At 44.0% G+C, this 24,043-nt stretch overlaps 1 protein-coding gene across 3 annotated transcripts in view; it reads right to left on the reverse strand.

Annotated features, from left to right (window-relative positions):
* NIM1K (NIM1 serine/threonine protein kinase) overlaps positions 1 to 24,043 on the reverse strand; it is a 74,062-nt gene that overhangs the window by 14,006 nt on the left and 36,013 nt on the right. For all 3 annotated transcript variants that reach the window (XM_043488914.1, XM_043488916.1, XM_043488915.1), the window contains one exon: positions 10,882 to 11,886. In XM_043488914.1, coding sequence (XP_043344849.1) covers positions 10,882 to 11,173 — 292 coding nt within the window. In that variant the 5' untranslated portion in view covers positions 11,174 to 11,886. The remainder of the gene's footprint in view (positions 1 to 10,881; positions 11,887 to 24,043) is intronic.

Genomic DNA, 24,043 nt, shown 5'->3' on the forward strand with positions numbered 1-24,043 from the left:
TTTTCGTGTTTATGTACACTGAACATCTTTAAAAGTTTTTGAGAAGCCACAGAAAAACCTCTCTTGACCTCACTTTCCCCTTCAGCATTAGACCTCTTTTTCTCATTCTCTGTATAGAAAAGCTCCCTTAGAGAGTTGGTTCTATGTCACTGTCTCCGGTTCTCCCACTATATATTTTTTTTAATTTATCTGTTTATTTAGCTGAGTTGCCAAATAAATCTGAGTTGCGGCACTCAGGCTCTTCTTTGCAGCGCACGTGCTTCTCTCGTTGTGGCGTGCTGCCTCAGGTGCCCCTCAGCACGTGGGATCTTAGTCCCCCAACCAGGGATCAAACCCGTGTCACTGTATTACATGGCAGATTCTTAACCCCTGGACCACGAGGGAAGTCCCACCCTCGTTATATCTTATAACGTTATATCTTATCTCGTTATAAGAGATAATGCTACTAAAAAATGCTCTTCTCAGAGTCACCGATGACCTCCAAGTTGCTAAGAACAATGGCCAGTTCTCAGGCTTCATCCGTCCTTCTAGAAACATTTTTGTCACTTAGTTTCTGAGAAAACACACACTTGTGGTTTTCCTCTTACCTCTCGCCACTTCTTCTAAGGCTCCTTTGCTGTGTTCTTTTCATCTGCCCAGCCTCTAAATGTTGGACACCTGAAGGCTTAGTCCTTGGCCATCTCTACAATCATCTCCTTGGTGATCCCAGGTGCATAAATACACCTGCCTATAAGACCTCTCCATGGGGTTGTCTCAGTTTGGGTTCCGAGCAGGTCATGAGGTAGTGATTCAACTGCAAACAGTGGATGAGGAATGATACAACTGTACCCAGCAAACAGTGGTAGAAGAAGGAGGAAGTGAGAGAGGAAAGGAAAGGCAGCCAATTAAAGATGTGTTACTAAGCAAGTTATCAGTTAATTCTGCATGACTGTTGGCATAACTGACACCATCCTGGGCCCATACAATTCCTCCTGTCCTTCCACTGACCCTATCCAGGACTTTACCATGCAGTAAATCACTTTTCTGTTGTCAAGAGCTATGTAGTTAACATTGTTGTTTAGTCACTAAGTTGTGTCTGACTCTTTGTGTCCCATGGACTGTAGCCTGCCAGACTACTGTGTCTATGGGATTTTCCAGGCAAGAATACTAGAGTGGGTTGCCATTTCCTTCTCTAGGGGATCTTCCCAACACAGGGATCAAATCCAGGTCTCCTGCATTGGCAGACGTTGGCAGGCAGATTTTTTACCCCATAGATATTGTTTAAGGATTGTTAAGTTCAGGTGGCCTTTATGCTCTGTTAGTTCCCAAATAATGATAAAGACTTTTGCTGGCATATTCCCAGTACCCACAAGACTCGTTACCTTTTCAATCATCTTGATTTAGGAATACACCTCCTGTTTTAAGCGCATACGTACCCCCATATCCTAGGTTAGCTCTAAAATTGTCCCAGTGGCCCTGCAGTGCAGAGTACATCCTACAAATGCTTCCAGATCAGTCTGTCCAATCCTGATCCCACTTTATGAGTAAGTTACCCTTTAATAAACTGATCCATGAGGTTTATGGACCTGACTGCTTCATTTTTCTGTGGGTTTTTTGTTGTTGTGGTTGTTCCCTCCATCCTCCAAAAATCCTGCTGCAAGTTATCAGTTGAGTCTTACTATGAGAAGAGTGAGAGAGCGGGGGTATATCAACTAGTGCCAGTAACTGGTTGTTGGATGCTCTTGACAGATGTTAATTCCCCTGTATTTTTGGCCTCCCATGCATGCAGGAAAAGCAGCTCCAGCAGCTAGAGAAAGCCCAGAGGCAAAGAGATGAGAGACAAAGGTCCCGCTTGCATGCACTGAGATGGTAAGACCCAAAGAGGCACAAGTGAGGCACCAACAGCCTCTGTGTTGTATAACAGGCACGTCCAACGTGTACATTCAATACTGATCTCTTCCACCCCAAACCCGTTCCTCCTAGTCTTCCCAGTTTTGGTAAATGGAAACTATTCTTGCAGTCAAAAACCTTGAGTACTTGACTCTTCCCTTTTACACTCCACTTTCAATCTGTCAGCAAATCCTATTATCTCTACTTCTAAATATAGCCAAAAGCCAGCCCCTTCTCAGCCTCTCACTGCCCTCTTCCTGGCCCAAACCACCATTCTCTCTTCCTGGATTATTCTGATAGGCTCCCAGGTGAGCTCTCCTTTTCTGCCTCTGACCCCTTGCAGCCTATTTTCAACAGAGCAGCCAGGGTGATCCTATTAAGCATAAGCCAGGTCGCATCATTTCTCTGCTCCCTTCAAGGGCTCTGGTTTCCCTTGTAGGGAAAGCCACAGTCCTGACAATGCTGTTCGTATTGCACATTAGCGATCCATAACCTGGTCCCTGCGGCTCTCTGCTACGACCTGCCTCGGCCATTTCTAGAGTATTACAGGCACTCTCCCACCTTGATGCTCTTCTGCGGACTGTCCCCTCTGCCTGACCACGTTCCCCCATGGACCCCATGGCCAGTTTCCTCATTCTCTTCAGTTCAGTGATCACTGGACCGAGGATCAGTGATCCTCAGGAAGGCTGTCCCTGGGCATCTTGTCTAAAACTGCAGTCCCCAAGGCTCCACCTCCTTCCCTCTGCTCTATCTTCCTTCTTGTCTCTTATCACTACATACCATAATGAATATTTTCCTGGCTCACGTTTGTCTGTCTCTCTCCACTGGAGCATGAGCTCCACAGGACAGACCATTGTCTATTTTGTTCACTGCTGTATTTCCAGTCCCTAGAAAAGTGCTTGTTACATGGGAGGTGATCAACAAATATTTGTTGAATAAATGATCTCATTTAATGCTCACAAGAGCCCAGGATAAGTATCCCCATTGAAGTATAAACTAAAAATTTCTCTTTTTCATTTACTATCATGTCCCAGGCATCCTCCATGTTACTACAGACTCCCCATAATCGTGATGTTTTTAATAGTTGTGTGACTTCCATCCAGTATATATGCTTTAATGTCCTTGAGCATGCCTGTATCATTGGATCATATAAATTATTTTTAGTCTTTTGCATTATAAATATAGAACATTCTTTTGTTATAGTAATTCTGGACTTTTTCTTAGGATGGATTCACCAAAGCCAATAACTATTCTTAAAGCAAGAAAACATAATTTTATCTATTTTCATTTTATTTTTTTGGCTGCACTGGATCTTCATTGCTGCACTCAGGCTTTCTCTAGTTGCAGGGAGTGGGGGCTGGTCTTCGATTTGGTGTGTGAGCTTCTCATTGCAGTGGCTTCTCATGTTGCAGCTCGAGAGTTCTAGAGTGCACGGGCTCAGTAGTTGTGGTGCTGGGACTTAGTTGCTCCAAGGCACATCACCTGCATTGGCAGGCAGAGTCTTAACCACTGGACCACCAGAGAAGTCCCTTTAATTTATTTTTTAATCGAAGCACAGTTGATTTACAATATCATGTTAATTTTTGTTGTACAGCAGAATGACTTGTACACATGTTTTCATTATTTTTAATATTCTTTTCCATTTTGGTTTATCCTAGGACACTGAATGTAGTCCCCTGTGCTATACAGTAGGACCTTGTTTATTCACCTGTTTGCGATGTGTAATAACACTCCCAGCCCATCCCTTCCCTACCCTACCCCTCTGGTAACCACAAGTCTTTTCTCTACGTCTGTGAGTCTGTTTCTGCTTCACAGACAGGTTCATTTGCATCATATTTTAGATTCCACAGAAAAGTGATATCATACATTATTTGTCTTTCTTTTTTCTGACTTATTTCAGTTAATACAATAATCTCTAGTTGCACCCAGCAAGCATCATTTTAAATTGCTGTTTTAATGAATGTACCCAAGAGGAGGGATTGCCTTTAAAAACCAGTGGGGGGTTCCTTGGTGGTCCAGTGGCTAAGATTCTGTGCCGCCACTGCAGGGGGCCTGGGTTCAAGCCCTGGTGGGAGAACTAGATCCCACGTGCTGCAACTAAAGATTCTGAGTGCAGCAACTAAGACTCGATGCGACCGAATAAATAAAAATAAATATTTTAAAATACAATAAAAAAATAAACACCAGTAGGCCTTATTGGTTAAGCTTTACTAGAGCCTGTGTGAGTCTTTCCAGCTCTGCTCTCCTGGGAGATTACAGTGTGAGGAACCCACCGGAGAGAACTGCCAGACATGGCTCCCTCCCACATCTCTTCTCATTACTGCTGGATTTTCAGAGGACGTTGTTATACTGACTTCATTCACCAAGTATTGTTTGAATGTTTATTACTTATACTGCACGTGGGGGGAGACTGAGGATCTGTAAGACACAGTGTCTGACACCAAGGAGCCTGTGACCAGGACATACGAGACTTTCACTCTATCTGGATTTGTTAGGCTCCAAACCTTTATTATTCATTCTTACTTTCTCTTGGGCTCCAAGATGGTCATTTAGCTCCTCTACTTCATGACCTCTGTGTATCTCCAAGTCAGGGCTTCTAAATCTGCACTCTCAAATCCACTTCTTCTCCAGTAGTCACTATTCAGTATAAGTCATTGAGGCTGGAAACCTGGGAGACATTTTTAATTCTTCCCCTCCCTGTCCCCCCCTCCTTCTCCCCTATGCAGTCGACCACAGGTTTTCCAATATTCTGAAATAGTCTTCAAATGCATCCTCTTCTCTCCATCCTCACTGTCACTTCCTTAGTTGAGGTGGACATCGTCATTCTTCTGGACCACTAGACTAATATTTTGTTCTGACATCCCTGACTCTTGGCAAGCCTCAACTTCAGTTCACTTTCCTCACTAAAATAATTAATAGTTAATCACTTTGGGGGCTCCCTAGGGGGCATAGTGGTAAGAGAATCCACCTGCCAATGCAGAAGATACAAGAGATGGGGGTTCAATCCCTGGGTCAGGAAGAGCCCCTGGAGAAGGGAATGGCAACCCATTCCAGTATCCTTGCCTGGGAAATTCCATGGACAGAGGAGCCTGGTGGGCTACAGTCCATGAGGTCGCAAACAGTCAGACATGACTGAGTAACTAACACTTTCACTTTCACTTTTCATTCATTTATTTGGCTGTGTTGGGTCTCAGTTGTGGCACCCGCCATCTTTGATTTTTGCCAGTAAGCAGGATCTTTAGTTGCAGGGGGTGGGATCTAGTTCCCTGACCAAGGATTGAACCTGAGCCCCTGCATTGAGAGTGCAGAATCTTAGCCATGGAACTACCAGGGAAGTCCCCCTCACTGGATTACTTTTAAATCTCCAAACACTCCTCACCCTGGCTCATACCTCCATTCACTTTACATCTCTCTCTGCCTGCCATCCCCCTTCCCCTTGTATCATTTCTCTGCAAAACTCAAGACATAACACAGCCTTTCCTGATCAACTGACCCTTTCCTGATGTCAGGTACGGTCGAGCACACCCTTTGTCCCTCACCCTGTGACAGCACTTATCAACTGTTTCCTGTTTATCTCCATTACTTACTGAGAGTTCCTGTCAAGCAAGAACTGTATCTTATTCACCTCTGCAAGGCACGGGAGAGTTAATTATACTTTTTTAAAAAAAGAATGAATGAGCCAATGAATAAATAAATCGAGAGAGAAGGAGGAAGGGCTCTAGGAACATGAGACCAGAGTGACAGAGAAGAAGACAGGGAAGAAGGGGTCAGGAAGGGCAGCATCAGAGAAAGGGCCAGGCACTGTGGCCGCTTTTGCTTTTGTTTGAGGCAACAGATGGGACATAAAATATTCAGAAGCCAAGTGTGTCATCTCTTTTGAGAAATTTCTCATCAGCTAAAAGGGGACTCGTGGTGGTTTCAGCCTGCCCTATCTGCTTGCAAGGCCCAAGGGAATCTGAGCCATTAGCTATAAAAATAAACTCCAGCCAGCGGGAGGTCTGTATGGAGCCTTCTCTCTAGGGATCATGAGCAGCAGGCGCCTTTTTATAAACCACTGTCCTGGGAGCTACCCCCAGCACTGAAACCTTCCACTTCCCTGCAATCTACTCCGCGATCTTATCCAGATTGTCCACATTTCCTAGAAAACCTAATGACAGTTTGGGGCCAGCTGGCTTTGTATGGGAACCACATTTAAACAAATGGCTCTTCAGACGATGTCATCTGACACGGTTTGGTAATGGGACAGGGTATTTGGAATTCCCAGCAAGGCTAAACCACTCCCTGATAAATCTCCTCCCATTATAGAGGTGAAGATTTTGGAGGAATGTTCCTCTGTCTTTCTATCCCAGTCCCCTCCAGGTAGCCTAATGTCCTCCTTCTTGTCACAAGTCACAGTCCTTTAAAAAAAAATTCTTTATTTATTTGGCTCTGCACCAGGTCTTAACTGCAGCATTGGTGTTCAGTCACTCAGTCATGTTCTACTTGTTGCCACCTCATGGACAGCAGAAATCCAGGCTTCCTTGTCCTTCATTATCTCCTGGAGTTTGCTCAAACTCACATCCATTGAGTCGATGATGCCATCCAACCATTTCATCCTCTGTCACCCCCTTCTCCTCCTGCCCTCAATCTTGCAGAATCTTTAGTTGCGTCATGTGAACTCTTAGTTTCGGCATTTAGGGCCTTAGTTTCCTGACCAGGGATCAAACCCGAGCCCCCTGCCTTGAGAGTGGGGTGTTTTAGCCACTGGGCCACCAGGGAAGGCCCACAGTGTTCTGGGCTTCACTCTGTCATCCTCCCTGAGTTCTTGCTTCCTAACACATGAACTGCCCGGCGCTTTCTTCATCCTCACATCAATTTTGCATCTGGGTCCCCCTTCTTCACATTCTCAGTTCCTTTTGTTCTCCCTTTCCTATTCTTTCCTGGGCTCTGTTCCGGGAGAACCAGAGGAGAGATGAGCATGGGACCAGAATGAGGCCATCAGGGCACAAGTCTGCAAGTCAGGAGGTGAAGTCCAGGATTCACTTTCCTGTTGCATCTGTACCAGCGTGCAGTGACCTGCCGTTACATTTTCTGGCTTTGTTTATACGTTGAACTTGTTGAACTGGTTTTTCCTTTGCCTGTCTTTCCCTCCTTTGCCCCCATACTGTTCCATAAGCAGAGGATAACACTGAACCTTTGATAACAAGGCTCCTCTGTGGAGGGTTAGGAGTGAGGAGAGCATGACAGTGAGGCCACGGAGGCACCGTCAGCACAAGCAGGAAAAGCCATGCTCTCTGAAGTCCAAAGGACTAGAATTGTTAATTCTGTAGTCACCATGTAAATGCCAATTGTTGTTGATCCTCTCTCTTCTGTCCTCCTCACATAACAGTGTCTACAGAATTAGATGCTCTGCTGCCGTTGGCTAGTGGCAGTTCCCTGCTTAGCTGGTTACAGTCTTTGTGATGATGTGTGATGATGATGTGCTCTCCCTTCTCAGAGATGCTTCTTTGGACTTTGGGCTTTTCTGACAGTGAGGTGGGCCATGGGACCCTAGGGGCTGCCACTGACTTGACGCAGGCAGGCCCTTGACTCAGCGGTGGCCCATCACCGGCTGGCCTGCGAGCACTTATATTCTCTCTCTTTAAAATCTGAGCTGCAATAGGATGAGGCTGGTTGGATGGAGATGGGCAATAAAGCTGAGAGATTACATAGATTTGGGAAACAGTTATTGTTGGTGATGTGCTTTTGGATAATTAAGCACAGAAAACCACTCTGCAGAAAGAAGTATGAAGTAGAAATGAGAAACCATGTGGCCCCAGAGAAAGGAGAGGTGGAGAGGATAACCTCCATCCCTGAAACCTGGCTCCACCACCCCACTGTGGGGCCACAAAGTTCCCCTGCACACGAGTCACCCCGTCACTGAGCTGAAATCCCAAGGCAGCTTGGGTGCAGCAAAAAAGGAAGCTGAGTTCTAACCTTGCCTCTGCCCGTGACCTCAGGACAGCCACTCCTGAACCTCTGTTACTCCCATTTGTAAAACACAGGAGGATGAGATGAGGTCAGTGTCTCCCAAAGTGGAACCTTGAACACTCATGGGGCATGACAGTGATTTTAGTGCAAGGAAACAGCCTTAAATAGCACCGAACCACAGCATAAAAACGTTATTTTCATATCACTTAAGAGTTAAGAGTATCAGTTAAGAGTTCTCCCTTAACTCTCCTAAGTAAGGTAAAGAGAAACTCAGATGGGTTTTTGGCATGTTTTAAATTACTTTCAGTCACTTGTTAGGTTTCCTTTAAAAAAATTCTTTTAATGTAAGATATCACACTAGTAATTTCTTATATTGGATACATGTTGAAATGACAATAGTTTGGACATAGGGTATTAAGTAAAATATTGTTAAAATTGAAAAGAAAATTTGGCCGCCCTGGATGGCCTGTGGGATCTCAGTTCCCTCAGCAGGGATCGAACTCATATCCCCTGCAGTGGACACGTGGAGTCTTAATGACTGGATTGCCAGAGAATCCCCCCATTACAATTTTTTGAAAGTTGTTAAGAGAATAGATTTTAAAAGTTCTCACTATATACACACACACAATTGTAAGTACATTCGGGGATAAATGTGTTAAATAACCTTATCCAGGTAATCAGTTTGCAAGATATACATATATAAAATCAGAATGTTGTACTCTTAAACAATATTGTACATCAATTACATCTCAATAAAGCTGGAAAAATAAATACAATTTTGAAATTTGTTTGCCTTGTATTACTTTTACCACTATCTTCTATTCATAGGTTTTCAAGACATTAATATCAAATTTCCATCTGAAATAAGTTTAAGTAAAAAATAGACGTGCACAGTGATAGCTACCATGTATTAAGTGGCTACTATGTTCCATGTAGTTTGTTATTCCTAATTTTCCTAACAATTCTAAGAATCATTACCTCTGTTTTACAGTTAAGGCAACTGAGGACCAAAAGAATGAGTATGATATGCACAAAGTCAGATACCCAGCAAGTGAATGAACAAGGATTTGAAGCCCATGCTCTGAAGCCCATGTTTTCAGATTTGACTGTTTCTGAAGCCCACATTCTTTCCACTCTCTCTTGATTCCTCTCCACTAGAATCGAGTATCTGAACCCACATTCAGGAAAGAGTTCCAAGTTGGCCACATCCAGTAGGCTTTGCTCAGACGTCAGCCCCTGTGCCCTCTCTGCCACTCTGGGTACTCTCTCCTTTCTGAACTCCTCTCCTGGTTTGCGTTTATCCAATTTCTTGTCTCCCCTTCCTGATCACGTCTTCCAACTGCTATCTCAATCTCCAGCCCCTCATCTCTCCCTATGTGTTTTATCTTCTGCCCCCTCACTCTTGCTCTAGACCATTGAAAAATTCTTTTGCCCTTCACTCTTCCTCTAGACCACTGAAAAGCAACATCTGTCCTAATTTAGATTTAAATCCTATAGGCTTCCCTGGTGGTTCAGATGGTAAAGAATCTGCCTGAATGTGGGAGACCCAAGTTTGACCCCTGGGTCAGGAAGATCAGATGCCCTGGAGAAGGAAATGGCAACCCACCCCCAGTATTCTTGCTTGGGGAATTCCATGGACAGAGGAGCCTGGACAGTTACAGTCCATGGGGTTGCACAGAGTCAGACATGACTGAGCAACTAACACACACACACACACACACACACACAAGATCTGGAGAATTCCAGGGACAGAGGAGCCTGGACAGCTACAGTCCATGGGGTTGCAAAGAGTCAGACATGACTGAGCAACTAACACACACACATACATATACACACGTGCGTGTGTGTGTGATTTACTTTTATGTAATCAATGCTCCTGGCTGCATTCTGTCAGTGAGGAACCCAAGGCTCACAGCAATGCTGTCATGCACCCAGGTAGGTAAGATGAGTAGCCGAGATGTGAAGGCATGAACCCAGACTCTCAGGCTCAGAGCAAGACAGAAGGGGACCTAAAGCTGCAGTGACTTGGGTGTGTGTGTGGGCGTGGGATTGTGGGGGGAAGGGTGTGTGTGGTGCTTTCTCTATAGGGATCCAACAGGGATGAGAGTGGAATGGGATTGGAGGTTAGAGAAGAAGAGACAAGAAAATTCTAACATAAGAAAGAACACCCTTGAAGACATGGTGGCAGCCTGGGTCCAAGGAGAATAAATGTCAATATGGGACTTGCAGGAAGACAGCAGAGCCCGTGGGCTTTAGAAAGTCAATAGATGATACTGAATTGCAGGTGTTCTTTTTCTGTCTTGTAACTCCATTATGTCGATCTCCAAGCTTAGCTAAGTTCCAGGTAACTTGGAGAAGTGCCCACGTGGGTTCTCCTCACAGCTCCTGAGGCCAGCGCAGCGGGCACTTCTGGTCTAGAGCCCAGAGGGGCCAGCAGTCAAGCAAGCATGGGTCTGTGGTAGAAAGCAAGGAGCTAACAACAGTGAGAACTGGTGCGGGGCAGACGAAGCAGAGAAGATCCTGAGATCAAGTGCCTTTTCCCCAAACCTCACAGAGGCTGCAGCCTCAGGTAAGGAGGAGAGGCTGGACCCCGTTATCCACTGGCCATCCAGGAGGGCCCCTGTGCCATTGGTATGGACACACAGATACAGAGAGATGTTACAAATAAGGACTGGGAACGTGAGTGGCCTTGGAACCAAGCCACACTGCACTTGGCTTCTCCAAGGCAGAACTGGAGAGAATACCCTCAGTGTTTGAGTTCACCTGCACGGTATAGCAGAAGAGTTTTGGAGTCAAAATCATCTAAGATGAAACTGCTAAAGCCACACTGGACTTCTTTGGATCTTAGTTTCCTTATCTATAAAGGGAAAATAAAAACACTGAGCTCATACCATCACTGTGAAATTGAACTGCGATAACGACGGACAGCAGCTGCCTAATGCTTGCCCTTAGCAGGGACTCAGTGATGCTGCTCACTGGCTTCCCTGGCTCCAGACTCCTAATCCGCCCCCCCTAAACCAGGTCCCCACACCCTAGACATCACCCACAGAGGTCAGTTCCTACCTTTGGTTAGGGAGTGAATCCCCAGCTTGACTTGGGAGAAGTTCCCACTTCCGATCTCCCCTCGGATGCGATAGAAGCCGATCCGCTTGCCCAGAGTGATCTCCCTCACCACCTTCTCATCCTGGGACATGTCCTGGGTCAGCTTCTCAAAGGGTGTCAGCTGGCGAGGCTCTCCCTCCTCATCCTCCTTGGCCAACTCCGTCTGACAGCCACTCTCCTCGCTTTCCCGCCGACCCCATCTGGCACAGTGGGGGTTCACCAGGCCGCCTCCATTCACAAACACAGCAGTCATCGTCCACGGCAGGCTCACCGCTCCATCTCAGCAGAGGCACCGAGCAGGGGCAGGATGGGGAGGAGCAGAGGGCCCAAGGGGGACGGGAGATGGGACTTAAAAGGCTGTAAGGGCCCTGTGTCCTTGAGAGCTGGGCAAAGACTCCTGGATGCACAAACCCCCTTCTGGGCTTCAGGCAGCCGAAGGCAGAGACCAACCCCAGCACTGCCTACCCAGCCAAGCCCAAAGCCGCCCACCTCACTTGAGACATTTCACACCTTCCTTCACAGTGAACTTCCCCGCTCTAACTGGACCATCAGGCACACATCCAGGTACCCTAGCCTTGCTCAGGCTCCAAGAACTTTCTGGCAGGCCGTGCCGATGCTCTGTGGTAGGTGGCTCTGTCCCAAAACAAAGGCTCCAGTTCGCTATTTCCTTTGATGGTCAGAGAATCTTCTGCCCTGGTGTGTAAAAGCCCCCAGGAGGCCCCCAGGTCTCCGCTGCTGACGCTTATCTCTGATCTTCTTCATTTTGCACTTTTGCTGTCAAGTCGCAGGTCCCGGGAGACCTGACAATCCAGACTCCAGGAAAGAAGAAACTTGCAAATCAGCCTCTGGTCACACGGGCAGCTAGAGGATTAAATCCCTGCAATGCCACCTTAGCCGGCCTTAATTTAGACGAGCTTGCCTCTAAGCCGTGAGCGGTCTCAAAAATTTGGTGGGTGCTGATTCATCCTAAGAATAGAGAATAAGAAAATACATTGGCCCGTGTTAACACATTGGACAGCATTGATAATGAATGCAGAACTGCTGGGGAAGCAACAATCAAAAAGCATCCTCACATTTCAGTTCTGACTCATATCATAGTAAATGCTTCATCACATATGATTTAGTCAGAAGAAAATGTACATGCACACAAACACACCTGTCAACATTTCAGAAAATCCCTCACAGGCTGTAGTATTTCTAGCAAAATGACATCTCTATTTTTGTTTCTAGTAAAACAATTTTTCTTTTTCTTGATGTTTAGGGAAATATTCAGGTTGCCTTGGCTTGCTTTAAAGCAAGACTTTTAAAATTATGTAATAGTTTCATGGTGATAAAGATTTCCTATTAATATTAGTTTTCAAAAGTTCTTACATTGATTCAAATAACAATGTATTTCCTGATGCAAAGAGCCAACTCATTGGAAAAGACCCTGATGCTGGGAAAGTTTGAGGACAGGAGGAAAAGCAGGCAACAGAGGATGCGATAGTTGGATGGCATCACCAACTCAATGGACATGAGTTTGAGGAAACTCCAGGAGACAGTGCAGGACAGGGAAGCCTGGCACGCTGCAGTCCACGGGGTCGCAAAGAGTCGGACATGACTTAGTGACTGAACAACAACAACAAATATTTCCTTAACCCTGTATGTTCTCGTAGGACTTTTCCTACAGGGGCTGCTCCTGCTCTTTCTTTCTGTAGTATTCTTTGTGCATGCATGTGCATATTCAGTCACTCAGTTGTGCCTGACTCTTTGCAATCCCACGGACTGTGGCCCACCAGGCTCCTCTGCCCACGAGATTCTCCAGGCAAGAATACTGGAGTAGGTTGCCGTTTCCTGCTCCAGGGGATCTTCCTGGACCAGGGATGGGGCCTGAGTCTCTTGTGCCTCCTGCATTGGCAGGCAGTTTCTTTACCACTGGACCATCCTGGAAGACAGGTATTCTATAACGCAGGCCAATTTTTCTCCGAGGCTTATTTTCTAGGATTTCTATCAGCAGTGAGTCTACAGGCCCAGCAGCTTAATTTAAAGGTTCAGAAACAGGGTAATGTCACTGGAGGGCAATTGTCTATGGCATCCTCTGTGATGAGCAATATTGCCCAGCTGGGGTATCTTCATGTTTTCTTCTATGTAGCCTCCAGCAAGAAATAATCACTTCCTCTCTGGATCCCCACAGCACTTTGTACCGTTTCCAACAGGTCTCCTTTCCCTGAAGGTGGGAATGGGGTTTAATTCCCCTGTGTATCCTGCTCCTCTCCTGTCTTTCTCAGCATGGAGCATGATGTCCTATATAAGGAAAGTATTCACTTAATATGTGTTGAACTTGATTTTTGGACTTAAGCATTCTGAAACAAAACCTGAGCAAAAACATAAGAAACTGCCTTGGAGATGGGAATTCCCAATTCTGTTTGATGATATCAAATTATTACAATTAGGTACAGCATGGTTTACATTGCTATTGTGTGTAAGTATGGGGTTGCTGAATAAAGAAAAATAAGGACAGGAAAGAGGAGGTTGCTGCCAGCACTGTGCCTGTTCCTCCATGGGGGAGGAGAAGCTGGACAAAGGATAAAGGGGCCGGGTATCAATAACCACACACATCTCCAGGCTAGAGTCTGGTTGCGTGCATGCTAAGTCACTTCAGTCATGGCTGACTCTTTGCGACCCCGTGGACTATAGCTTGCCCAGCTCATCTGTCCATGGGATTCTCCAAGCAAGAATACTGGAGTGGGGTGCCATGCCCTCCTCCAGGGGATCTTCCCACTCAGGGATTGAACCCGAATCTCTTACATGTTCTGCATTGGCAGGAGGGTTCCTTACCACTGTCGCCACCTGGGAAGGCCCAAGAGTCTGATTAGGGTTTCTTAAAAGATATTTTTTAAGATAAAAAGAGCCTGGATCCGCTTGAGGAAAATCTAAGTCACTTGTTCTTAGGCCTTCTGATGTTGCACACTCCTTGGAGATTCTAATGAAGTCTGTGACCCTACCTCCAGGAAGAAGCACCCACACAAAGTCTGCATCCAGCTTTACGGGTTCACAGACCCTCTGAGAACACCCCTGTACTTCAGATGAAAAAGCTCTATGAAGATCTCCTCAGATTCCTGACAGGGCGAGACCACAGACAGGAAGTGGGGTAACAGTTGTATTGGGTTGGCCAAAAGGTTTATTCTGGTTTTTCCATAGGATGTTATGGAATGAACATTTGGTCAAACCCAAATGAACTTTTTGGTCAACCCAAACGAACTTTTTGGTCAACCCAATAATTCTGGAAGAAACTTTAGTTTCGCCTTCACAAAGAGAGTGCGGCCTTCCGACAAGATGCAGTGCTTGATCACCTGGTGTTCCTGCAGGTTGGCTCTATGCCCTTCTGGGGCCTTCTGCAGGACTCCAGGCCTGCCTCTCTCCGAGCACTTCACCACGGTGCTGTCACCGTTGCCGACCTACTTGTACCCCAACTGGATAAGCTCCTGGAGGCAGGAACCTGCACCTTATTCTTCCAGCTCCCAGGGCTCAGTCCAGTCCTTGGCATTTGTTTGATACACATTTGGTGGAGAAGGAATGAATTAACTTACCCAGTCATCGATCATTATATTCAGGTATTATCTATCTAGTACAGATAAATATTTTTATTTATAGACAGATAATGGGGCTTCCTAGGTGGTACTAGTGGTAAATAACCCACCTGCCAGTGTAGGAGATGCAAGAGACACAGGTTCGATTCCTACATCGGGAAGATCCCCTGGAGGAGAGCATGGCAACCCACTCCAGTATTCTTGCCTGGAGAATCCCATGGACAGAGGAGCCTGGCCAGTTACAGACCAGAGGGTTCCAAAGAGTTGGACACAAGTCAAGTGACTTAGAACACACACAACACCATTGCAACATTTACTTGAGTTATCCAGAAAGCTTATTTCATTCCACATTTTCAAGACCCAAGCTACCTTCTAGTGGGCAATAGGATTCCTGGTCCCGCCTTCTTTTGTAGGGAAAAGCTTAGCTTGAATTCCCCCATACGACTGAGAATTGCCACAGGACTGCTTAAAAATTCAAAATTTTTGGTCAACCACTTGTAAAAGAATGAAATGAGAACACTTTCTAACACCATACACAAAAATAAACTCAAAATGGATTAAAGATCTAAATGTAAGACCAGAAACTATAAAACTCCTAGAGGAAAACATAGGCAAAACACTCTCTGATGTAAATCATAGCAGGATCAGCATGACCCACCTCCCAGAGTAAAGGAAATAAAAGCAAAAATAAACAAATGGGACCTAATTAAACGTAAAAGCTTTTGCATAATAAAGGAAACTATAAGCAAGGTGAAAAGACAGCCTTCAGAATGGGAGAAAATAATAGCAAATGAAGCAACTGACAATGAATTAATCTCAAAAATTTATAAGCAGCTCTTGCAGCTCAATTCCAGAAAAATAAGCAATCCAATAAAAAAATGGACCAAAGAACTAAACAGACATTTCTCCAAAGAAGACATACAGATGGCTAACAAACACATGAAAAGATGCTCAACATCACTCATTATCAGAGAAATGCAAGTCAAAACCACAATGAGGTACCATCTCACACCGGTCAGAATGGCTGCTATCAAAAAGTCTACAAACAATAAATGCTGGAGAGGGTGTGGAGAAAAGGGAACCCTCTTACACTGTAGGTGGGAATGCAAACTACTACAGCCACTATGGAGAACAGTGTGGAGATTCCTTTAAAAACTGGAAATAGAACTGCCATATGACCCAGCAATCCCACTGCTGGGCACACACACCAAGGAAACCAGAATTGAAAGAGAAACGTGTATCCCAGTGTTCATCGCAGCACTGTTTACAATAGCCAGGACATGGAAGCAACCTAGATGCCCATCAGCAGACGAATGGATAAGGAAGCTGTGGTACATATGCACAATGGAATATTACTCAGCTATTAAAAAGAATGCATTTGAATCAGTTCTAATGAGGTGGATAAAACTGGAGCCTATTATACAGAGTGAAGTAAGTCAGAAAGAAAAACACCAATACAGTATACTAACGCATATATATGAAATTTAGAAAGATGGTAACAATGACCCTATATGCGAGACAGCAAAAGAGACACAGATGTAAAGAACAGGCTTTTGGACTCTGTGGGAGAAGGCGAGGGTGGGATGATTTGAGAGAACAGCATCGAAACATGTATATTATCATATGTGAAGTAGATGACCAGTCCAGGTTCGAGTCATGAGACAGGGTGCTCAGGGCTGGTGCACTGGGATGACCCTGAGGGATGGGATGGAGAGGGAGGTGGGAGGGAGGGTCAGGATGGGGAACACATGTACACCTATGGCTGATTCATGTGAATGTATGGCAAAAACCACCAAAATATTGTAAAGTAATTAGCCTCCAATTAAAATAAAGTTGTTTTTTTTTTTTTTTTTAAAGAGAGAGGAAAAAAAAAAAGAAATTCAAAATCTTCCTCCTACCTGCCCCGTTCAGGGGATCAAGTCTCCCCAAGCACCCAGGCCTCATGCCTCCTGGGATTGCTCTCCGACTCCCTGGGGCACAGCTTGGCCAGGGCTTCTCTGCTTTTCTGGTTCCCCAACTCTCTCGATTTGGGATCTATATCTTGAGCTTCATTTTGGCTTGGGATTTACAATGGAGTTTTAGACTTGCTACCCTGACTGACTTCAGGTGCCCCCAGGGATTTCTCCCTTCTGCCCTCCTAATTCAGCTTAGAGGGAGGAGGGATCTGACACAAATGCCAAGTGTAGTCAGGCTCCATTTTGGATTACATCCCCTATATCCACACATTAAATTTCTTACACAGTGGCCTTGAATCTATTGTCTTGCCTTAAAGTCCAGAGATTTTAATTATCTGTTTAGATCAGATAATAAAGTTGTTACAGTTTTGCAAATAGTGCTGTGGGATTGTATCGAGAATGAATCTCAACTTGTTGGGAGAGCTAGCAAGCCAACTAGAAAAAACTGAACCCTTATCTCCTATCTACTCTCAAATAAATTCCAAAATAGATCACCAAATAAATGCAAAATAAATGAAACCAGAAAATACTAGAAAAAAATCAGAAACTTTTTAATGATATCAGAGAAGACCATAAAATAAAATACTGTCTGACTAAATAAAATTATAACTTTCTGTTAACACAACATTGTAAATCAACTATACTTCAATAAAATAATTTTTTAAAACTATAACTTTCCATTGCTAAAAAGTGTATCATAAACAAACAAAGCAAATTGAATGATAAACTGGTAGAGAAAACTTTCCAATGCATATGAAAGACAAACAGCTAATTTTCTAAATAAGGAACTATTTTTTACAAATTAATTAGAAAGAAAACAATATTCCAAAAGAAAGTGACAGAGAGCCTGAGCAGACATTTCACAGAAAATACAAACGACTTTGTAACATACAAAGAGATGCCCAATCTCACAACCAAAGAAATAGACATCAAAACTATGCTGAAATTATGTGAGTTTTTTTGCCATGCTGCATGGCATGCAGGATCTTAGTTCCCAGACAGAGATTAAACCCATGTCCCCTGCAGTGGAAGGGCAGGGTCTTAACCACTGGACCACCAAGGAAGTCCCCAAAATGAGATTTTGTACAAATTATATTTAGAAACTACTAAAAAAAATTATAATACACTGGTTAGGGAGGGAAACAGGAGCTTGCATTCATTGCTACTGAGGATATAAATTGGTACAATTCCTTGGAGGACAATTTGGCTATAGCTATTAAAGTACAAGGGTGTGTAATCTTTGCCTCAGCTATTTTACTTCTAAAATTTATCCTATACGTGTGTAGGATATGCGTGTCTTTGTGTATTGACACACATATTTTGAATATAAAGATACATATTCACTGCTGCATTGTTTTACAGTAATTGTATATAGTATAGTAAATAGTAAAGACACTGCATTAATGCCCATCAGAAGGGATCAATTGAATAAGATACACTACATATATATACAAAAATAATGGATTACTGTGCTTCTGTAAAAAAAAGAATGAGTTATGATATCCAAGAAATATTGTTAAGAGGTCAGCAGAGTATACATAATTTGATATCAGAAGTATAAGGGGACTTCCCTGGTAGTTGAGTGGATAAGGCTCCTCGCTCAGAGCCCAGGTTTGATCCCTGATCAGGGAACTAGACCCTCCATGCTACAATTAATGATCCCACCTGCAGCAACAAAGACCCGGAGCAGCAAATAAATAAATAAAAATATTTTTTAAAAATGAGAAACAGGAGGGTATGCCTGAGAAACTAGCAACAGCTATTGCCCCCGGGGAGGGGAGTTGTTGGATTGGGAATTGGAATGAGAAAAAGGTGTGTGTTTTTTCACTACTCTTTTACACGGTTTACTTTTTTTCTTTCATGTGCATGCATTTACCTTTACAAAAGAAAAGTTAGGACTTCCCTCGTGGTCCAGTGGTTAAGAATCTGCCTGCCAACACAGGGGACATGGGTTCAATTCCTGGTCCAATTCCTGGCCCAGGAAGATTCCACATGCTGCGGGCAAGTAAGCCCTCGTGCCACAACTACTAACCTCTGCTCTAGAGGCTGGGAAGCACAACTACTGAAGTCTGCGGGCCCTAGAGCCTATGCTTGGCAACAAGAGAAGCCACTGCAATGAGAAGCCCATGCGCTGCAACTAGAGAAATCCTCCTCGAAGCAAACAAAGACCCAGTGCAGCCAAAGATAAATAAATTAAAAAAAAAAAAAGAAATAAAAATATGTAATGTGTTGCCATCTTACACAATTGGTGTACAAAATTTTTGCTTTACTTTTGGTTATATAGGGAGACTACCATCCATGCATGCATGCTAAGTCACTTCAGTTGTGTCTGACTCTTTGTGACCCTATTGGCTGTAGCCCACCAGGCTCTTCTGTCCATGGGATTGCCCAGGCAAGAATACTAGAATGGGTTGCCATGCCCTCCTCCAGGGGATCTTCCTGACCCAGGGATCAAACCTGCCTCTCTTATGTCTCTTGCACTCTCACACTTGATTCTCTAATACTAATGGGTTGCTTTTAAAATCAAAAGAAAATAAGGAGCTTCCTGTTAAATGAGGAGTAGCTCTCATAGTCAACAAAAGAGTCTGAATTACAATATTTGGGTGCAATCTCAAAAATGATAGAATGATCTCTGTTCATTTCCGAGGCAAACCATTCACTATCACAGTAATCCAAGTCTACGCCCCAACCACTAATGCCGAAGAAGCTGAACAGTTCTACAATGACTTTGAAGACCTTCTAGAACTAACACTGAAAAAAAGATGTCCTTTTCATCATAGGGGACTGGAATGCAAAAGGAGGAAGTCAAGAGATATCTGGAATAACAGGCAAGTTTGGCCTTGGAGTACAAAATGAAGCAAGACAAAGGCTAACAGAGTTTTGCCAAGAGAATGCACTGGTCATAGCAAACACCCTCTTCCAACAACACAAGAGGTGATAATTCTACACATGGACATCACCAGATGGCCAATACCAAAATCAGATTGATTATATTCTTTGCAGCCAAAGACTGAGAAGCTCTATACAGTCAGCAAAAACAAGACCAGGAGCTGACTGTGACTCAGATCACGAACTCTTTATTGCAAAATTCAGGCTTAAATTGAAGAAAGTAGGGAAAACCACTAGACCATTCAGGTATGACCTAAATCAAATCCCTCATGACTATATAGTGGAAGTGAGAAATAGATTTAAGGGACTAGATCTGATAGACAGAGTGCCTGAAGAACTATGGATGGAGGTTCGTGACATTGTACAGGAGGCAGTGATCAAGACCACCCGCAAGAAAAAGAAATGCAAAAAGGCAAAATGGTTGTCTGAGGAGGCCTTACAAATAGCTGAGCAAAGAAGAGAAGTTAAAGGCAAAGGAGAAAAGGAAAGATACACCCATCTGAAAGCAGAGTTCCAAAGAATAGCAAGAAGAGAGAAGAAAGCCTTCCTCAGTGATCAATGCAAAGAAATAGAGGAAAATAATCGAATGGGAAAGACTAGAGATCTCTTCAAGAAAATTAGAGATACCAAGGGAACATTTCATGCAAGATGGGCACAATAAAGGACAGAAATGGTATGGACCTAACAGAAGCAGAAGATATTAAGAAAAGAGAGCAAGAATACACAGAAGAACTATACAAAAAATATCTGAATGACCCAGATAATCACGATGGTGTGATCACTCACCTAGAGCCAGACGTCCTGGAATGTGAAGTCAAGTGAGCCTTAGGAAGCATCACCACAAACAAAGCTAGTGGAGGTGATGAAATTCCAGTTGAGCTATTTCAAATCCTAAAAGATGATGCTGTGAAAGTGCTGCACTCAATATGCCAGCAAATATAGGAAAACTCGGCAGTGGCCACAGGACTGGAAAAGATCAGTTTTAATTCCAATCCCAAAGAAAGGCAATGTCAAAGAATGTTCAAACTACCACACAATTGGACTCATTTCATACACTAGCAAAGTAATGCTCAAAATTTTCCAAGTGAGGCTTCAACTGTACGTGAACCAAGAACTCTCAGATGTTCAAGCTGGATTTAGAAAAGGCAGAGGAACCAGAGATCAAATAGTCAATATCTGCTAGATCATAGAAAAAGCAAGAGAATTCCAAGAAAACATCTACTTCTGCTTCATTGACTACACTAAAGCCTTTGACTGTGTGGATCACAGTAAACTGTGGAAAATCCTTAAAGAGATGGGAATACCAGACCACCTGACCTGCCTTCTGAGAAATCTGTATGCAGATCAGGAAGCAACAATTAGAACTGGACATGGAACAATGGACTGGTTCCAAATCGGGAAAGGACTACAACAAGGCTGTATATTATCACCCTGTTTATTTAACTTATATGCAGAGTACATCATGCAAAATGCTGGGCTAAATGAAGTACAAGCTGGAATCAAGATTGCTGGGAGAAATATCAATAACCTCAGATATGCAGATGACAATACCCTTATGGCAGAAAGCGAAGAAGAACTAAATAGCCTCTTGATGAAAGTGAAAGAGGAGAGTTAAAAAGCTGACTTGAAACTCAACATTCAAAAAACTAAGATCATGGCATCTGGTCCCATCACTTCATGGCAAATAGATGGGGAAGCAATGGAAACAGTAGCAGACTTTATTTTCTTGGGCTCCAAAATCACTGCAGATGGTGATTGCAGCCATAAAATTAAAAGACCCTTGCTCCTTGGAAGAAAAGCTATGTCCAACCTAGACAGCATATTAAAAAGCACAGACATTACTTTGCCGACAAACGTCCATCTAGTCAAAGCTAAGGTTTTTCCAGCAGTCATGTATGGGTGTGAGTTTTACCGTAAAGAGAGTTGAGCACTGAAGAATTGATGCTTTTGAACTGTGGTGTTGGAGAAGACTCTTGAGAGTCCCTTGGACTGCAAGGAGAACAAACCTGTCAATCCTAAAGGAAATCAGTCCTGAATATTTATTGGAAGGACTGATGCTGAAGCTCCAATACTTTGGCCACCTGATGTGAAGAACTGACTCATTGGAAAAGACCCTGATGCTGGGAAAGATTGAAAGCAGGAGGAGAGGGGGACAACAGAGGATGAGATGGTTGGATGGCAACACCGACTCAATGGACATGAGTTTGAGCAAGCTCTGGGAACTGATGATGGACAAGGAAGTGTGGCGTGTTGCAGTCCATGGGGTTGCAAAGAATCAGACATGACCGAGCGACTGAACTTGAACTTAAATACAGAATTTTACAGTTTCATTTATCTTTGTGTGTGTGTTAGTCACTCCGTCGTGTCTGACTCTTTGTGACCTCATGTACTGTAACCCACCAGGCTCCTCTCTCCATGGAATTCTCCTGGCAAGAATACTGAAGTGGGTTGCATCCCATTCTCCAGGGGATCTTCCCGACCCAGGGATCAAACCTAGGCTTCCTGCATTGTAGGCAGATTTTTTTTACCATCTGAGCTACCAGGGAAGTCCTTCATTTATCTCTAGTTCCTTCCAAAACTCCACAGTAGGAACAGGAAGGGAAAAAAGCATAAACCCATTAAGATAAACAGTGTAAGAGAAGTAATAGCAGATGCAAGGTGTCCACATGTTTTGGGGAGATGGAAAGCAAATTGAAGAGTGGTTAATGACTGCAAAGAAGGTAGAGAAAACTGCAACTTAAATTCCACATCAATTCAATTCAGTCACTCAATCGTGTCCGACTCTTTGTGACCCCATGGACTGCAGCACGCCAGGCTTCCCTGTCCATCACCAACACGCGGAGTTTACTCAAACTCATGTCCATCGAGTCAGTGATGCCATCCAGCCATCTCATCCTCTGTCATCCCCCTCTCCTACCGCCTTCAATCTTTCCCAGCGTCAGGGTCTTTTCCAATGAGTCAGTTCTTCACATCAGGTGGCCAAAGAATTGGAGTGTCAGCTTCAGCATCAGTCCTTCCAATGAGTATTCAGGACTAGATTTCTTTACTATGGACTGGTTGGAATTCCACATCAGGGCATGCCAATGAGATGCAGCTTTCTGAACACTCGAGAGACTTCAAACTGTAAGAGACCAGCTACCTCAGGGTCTGGAGGAGTGAAGAAGACCAAAACCACGGGGGCTGTCTGAACGCAGAGCAGTGGGCGCCCAAGCCTTTCTCTGCTCAGAGCGCGGCTGCTCTCTCTGCTCACACGGAGCAGCTCAGGCGCAGAAGGCACGGGACGGGCCCTTAGCTCAGACTCGGCTATGGGATCTCCCGTCCCCTCTTCTCTCTGCAGCCCGAAGCTCTGAGCTTCCGGAATAAAGGGAAACAGGTACAAAAGCTGCTGGGCATGGGTTTTCTCTTTTGGGTAAAGAGAAAAGACCTCCTGAAACCCATATTAGGAGCTTCTCCAACCCGCCTGACCACCCACCGTGCAGTCCTCCAGGAGCCAGGTTCACTTGCAGGCAAGGAGCTTCCAGTCAGATCTGAGTGCCTTCTGCTTAGAATGAATGTCCAGTCAAGTGGCACCAGACACCTGAGGAAAGGCTCCCAAATGAAAGCAAGCAAGCGAACCCAACCCAAATAGGAGCGACCAAAAGGAACCTGAAGAAAACAGAAAGTGACACAGGACAAAAGATAAAGTACTGCATCCATAAAACCAGAACAAAATGCTGAAACCAAACCAAAACCCTCAGAGAACAAGAAACAGAGCTCTTGGAAACCGAAATTAAGGAATTCAGTTGAAGAGCTGTTTAAAGAGACCATGAAACAGAGGACCATCCATCCACAAAGTCCAACATCTAATTATCAGAATTTCCGGACTCACACTATTGTGTTCCCAATAAAGACACACGGTTTCTATTGTACTTGAATTGCCTGCAAATCTCAGAAACTTCAAAATTAGTGATGAATGGGGAAAAACTCCAGATTCTCACAAATTCCAGGAGAATATAAAAGTAGAAGAAAAAATCTAACTAGAAAGATACATCCTGCTTGGCGATGAATATTCATTTTTATTTTGCAGGATTTTTTTTCCTAAAGACTTCTCTTAGATGTCTGGAAGCACAAATCCTGATTAGAGGTTGTAAAATTACTATAGTTTATATTTGGACTGCTTTCTAGTAGTGTCCTAAAATATCAAGCTATATCATGTTGAAAATAAGCAAATAAAGGAAATTATGACATACCTAATTGCAGACAAAATCCTCCCTTTTCTTAGATGATAGCATGGGCTGTTATTGTTTTACTCTCTGCCCTTTTGATTTTGACCAGTTTTTATGGACATTAATGAGAGCTTAGAAACCCAACCAGCCAAAAATACAAGTCGCTTCACTGTAGATCAAAGCCTCTGGAGGAGGCAGAATGGTTCTTAATTATTAGCTTACTGTGGCTACATAGCAATGCATTAAATAAGATTAAAGAAAATGGAGCTTACTCGGTCATTTATTTTCTTGACTTGCAACCCACTGTGAAAATAATATCAAAGAAAACCATTTCGTCTTTGTTCTCTTTGTCTGAGTTTAAATTATAAAACTTCTGGGCAAGGCTCACAGACAACCTCTTCCTTGGTCGGCAAGGCCAGGCACGGATTTGCTTAGAAAAAAAAGCTGGGTTTTCTCTCCATGTGGCGACAGGATGGGAGGACAGCCAAAGCTCCTGTAATCCTCC

This window comes from Cervus canadensis, chromosome 16 (assembly GCF_019320065.1).
Source record: "Cervus canadensis isolate Bull #8, Minnesota chromosome 16, ASM1932006v1, whole genome shotgun sequence".
Taxonomy (NCBI): domain Eukaryota; kingdom Metazoa; phylum Chordata; class Mammalia; order Artiodactyla; family Cervidae; genus Cervus; species Cervus canadensis.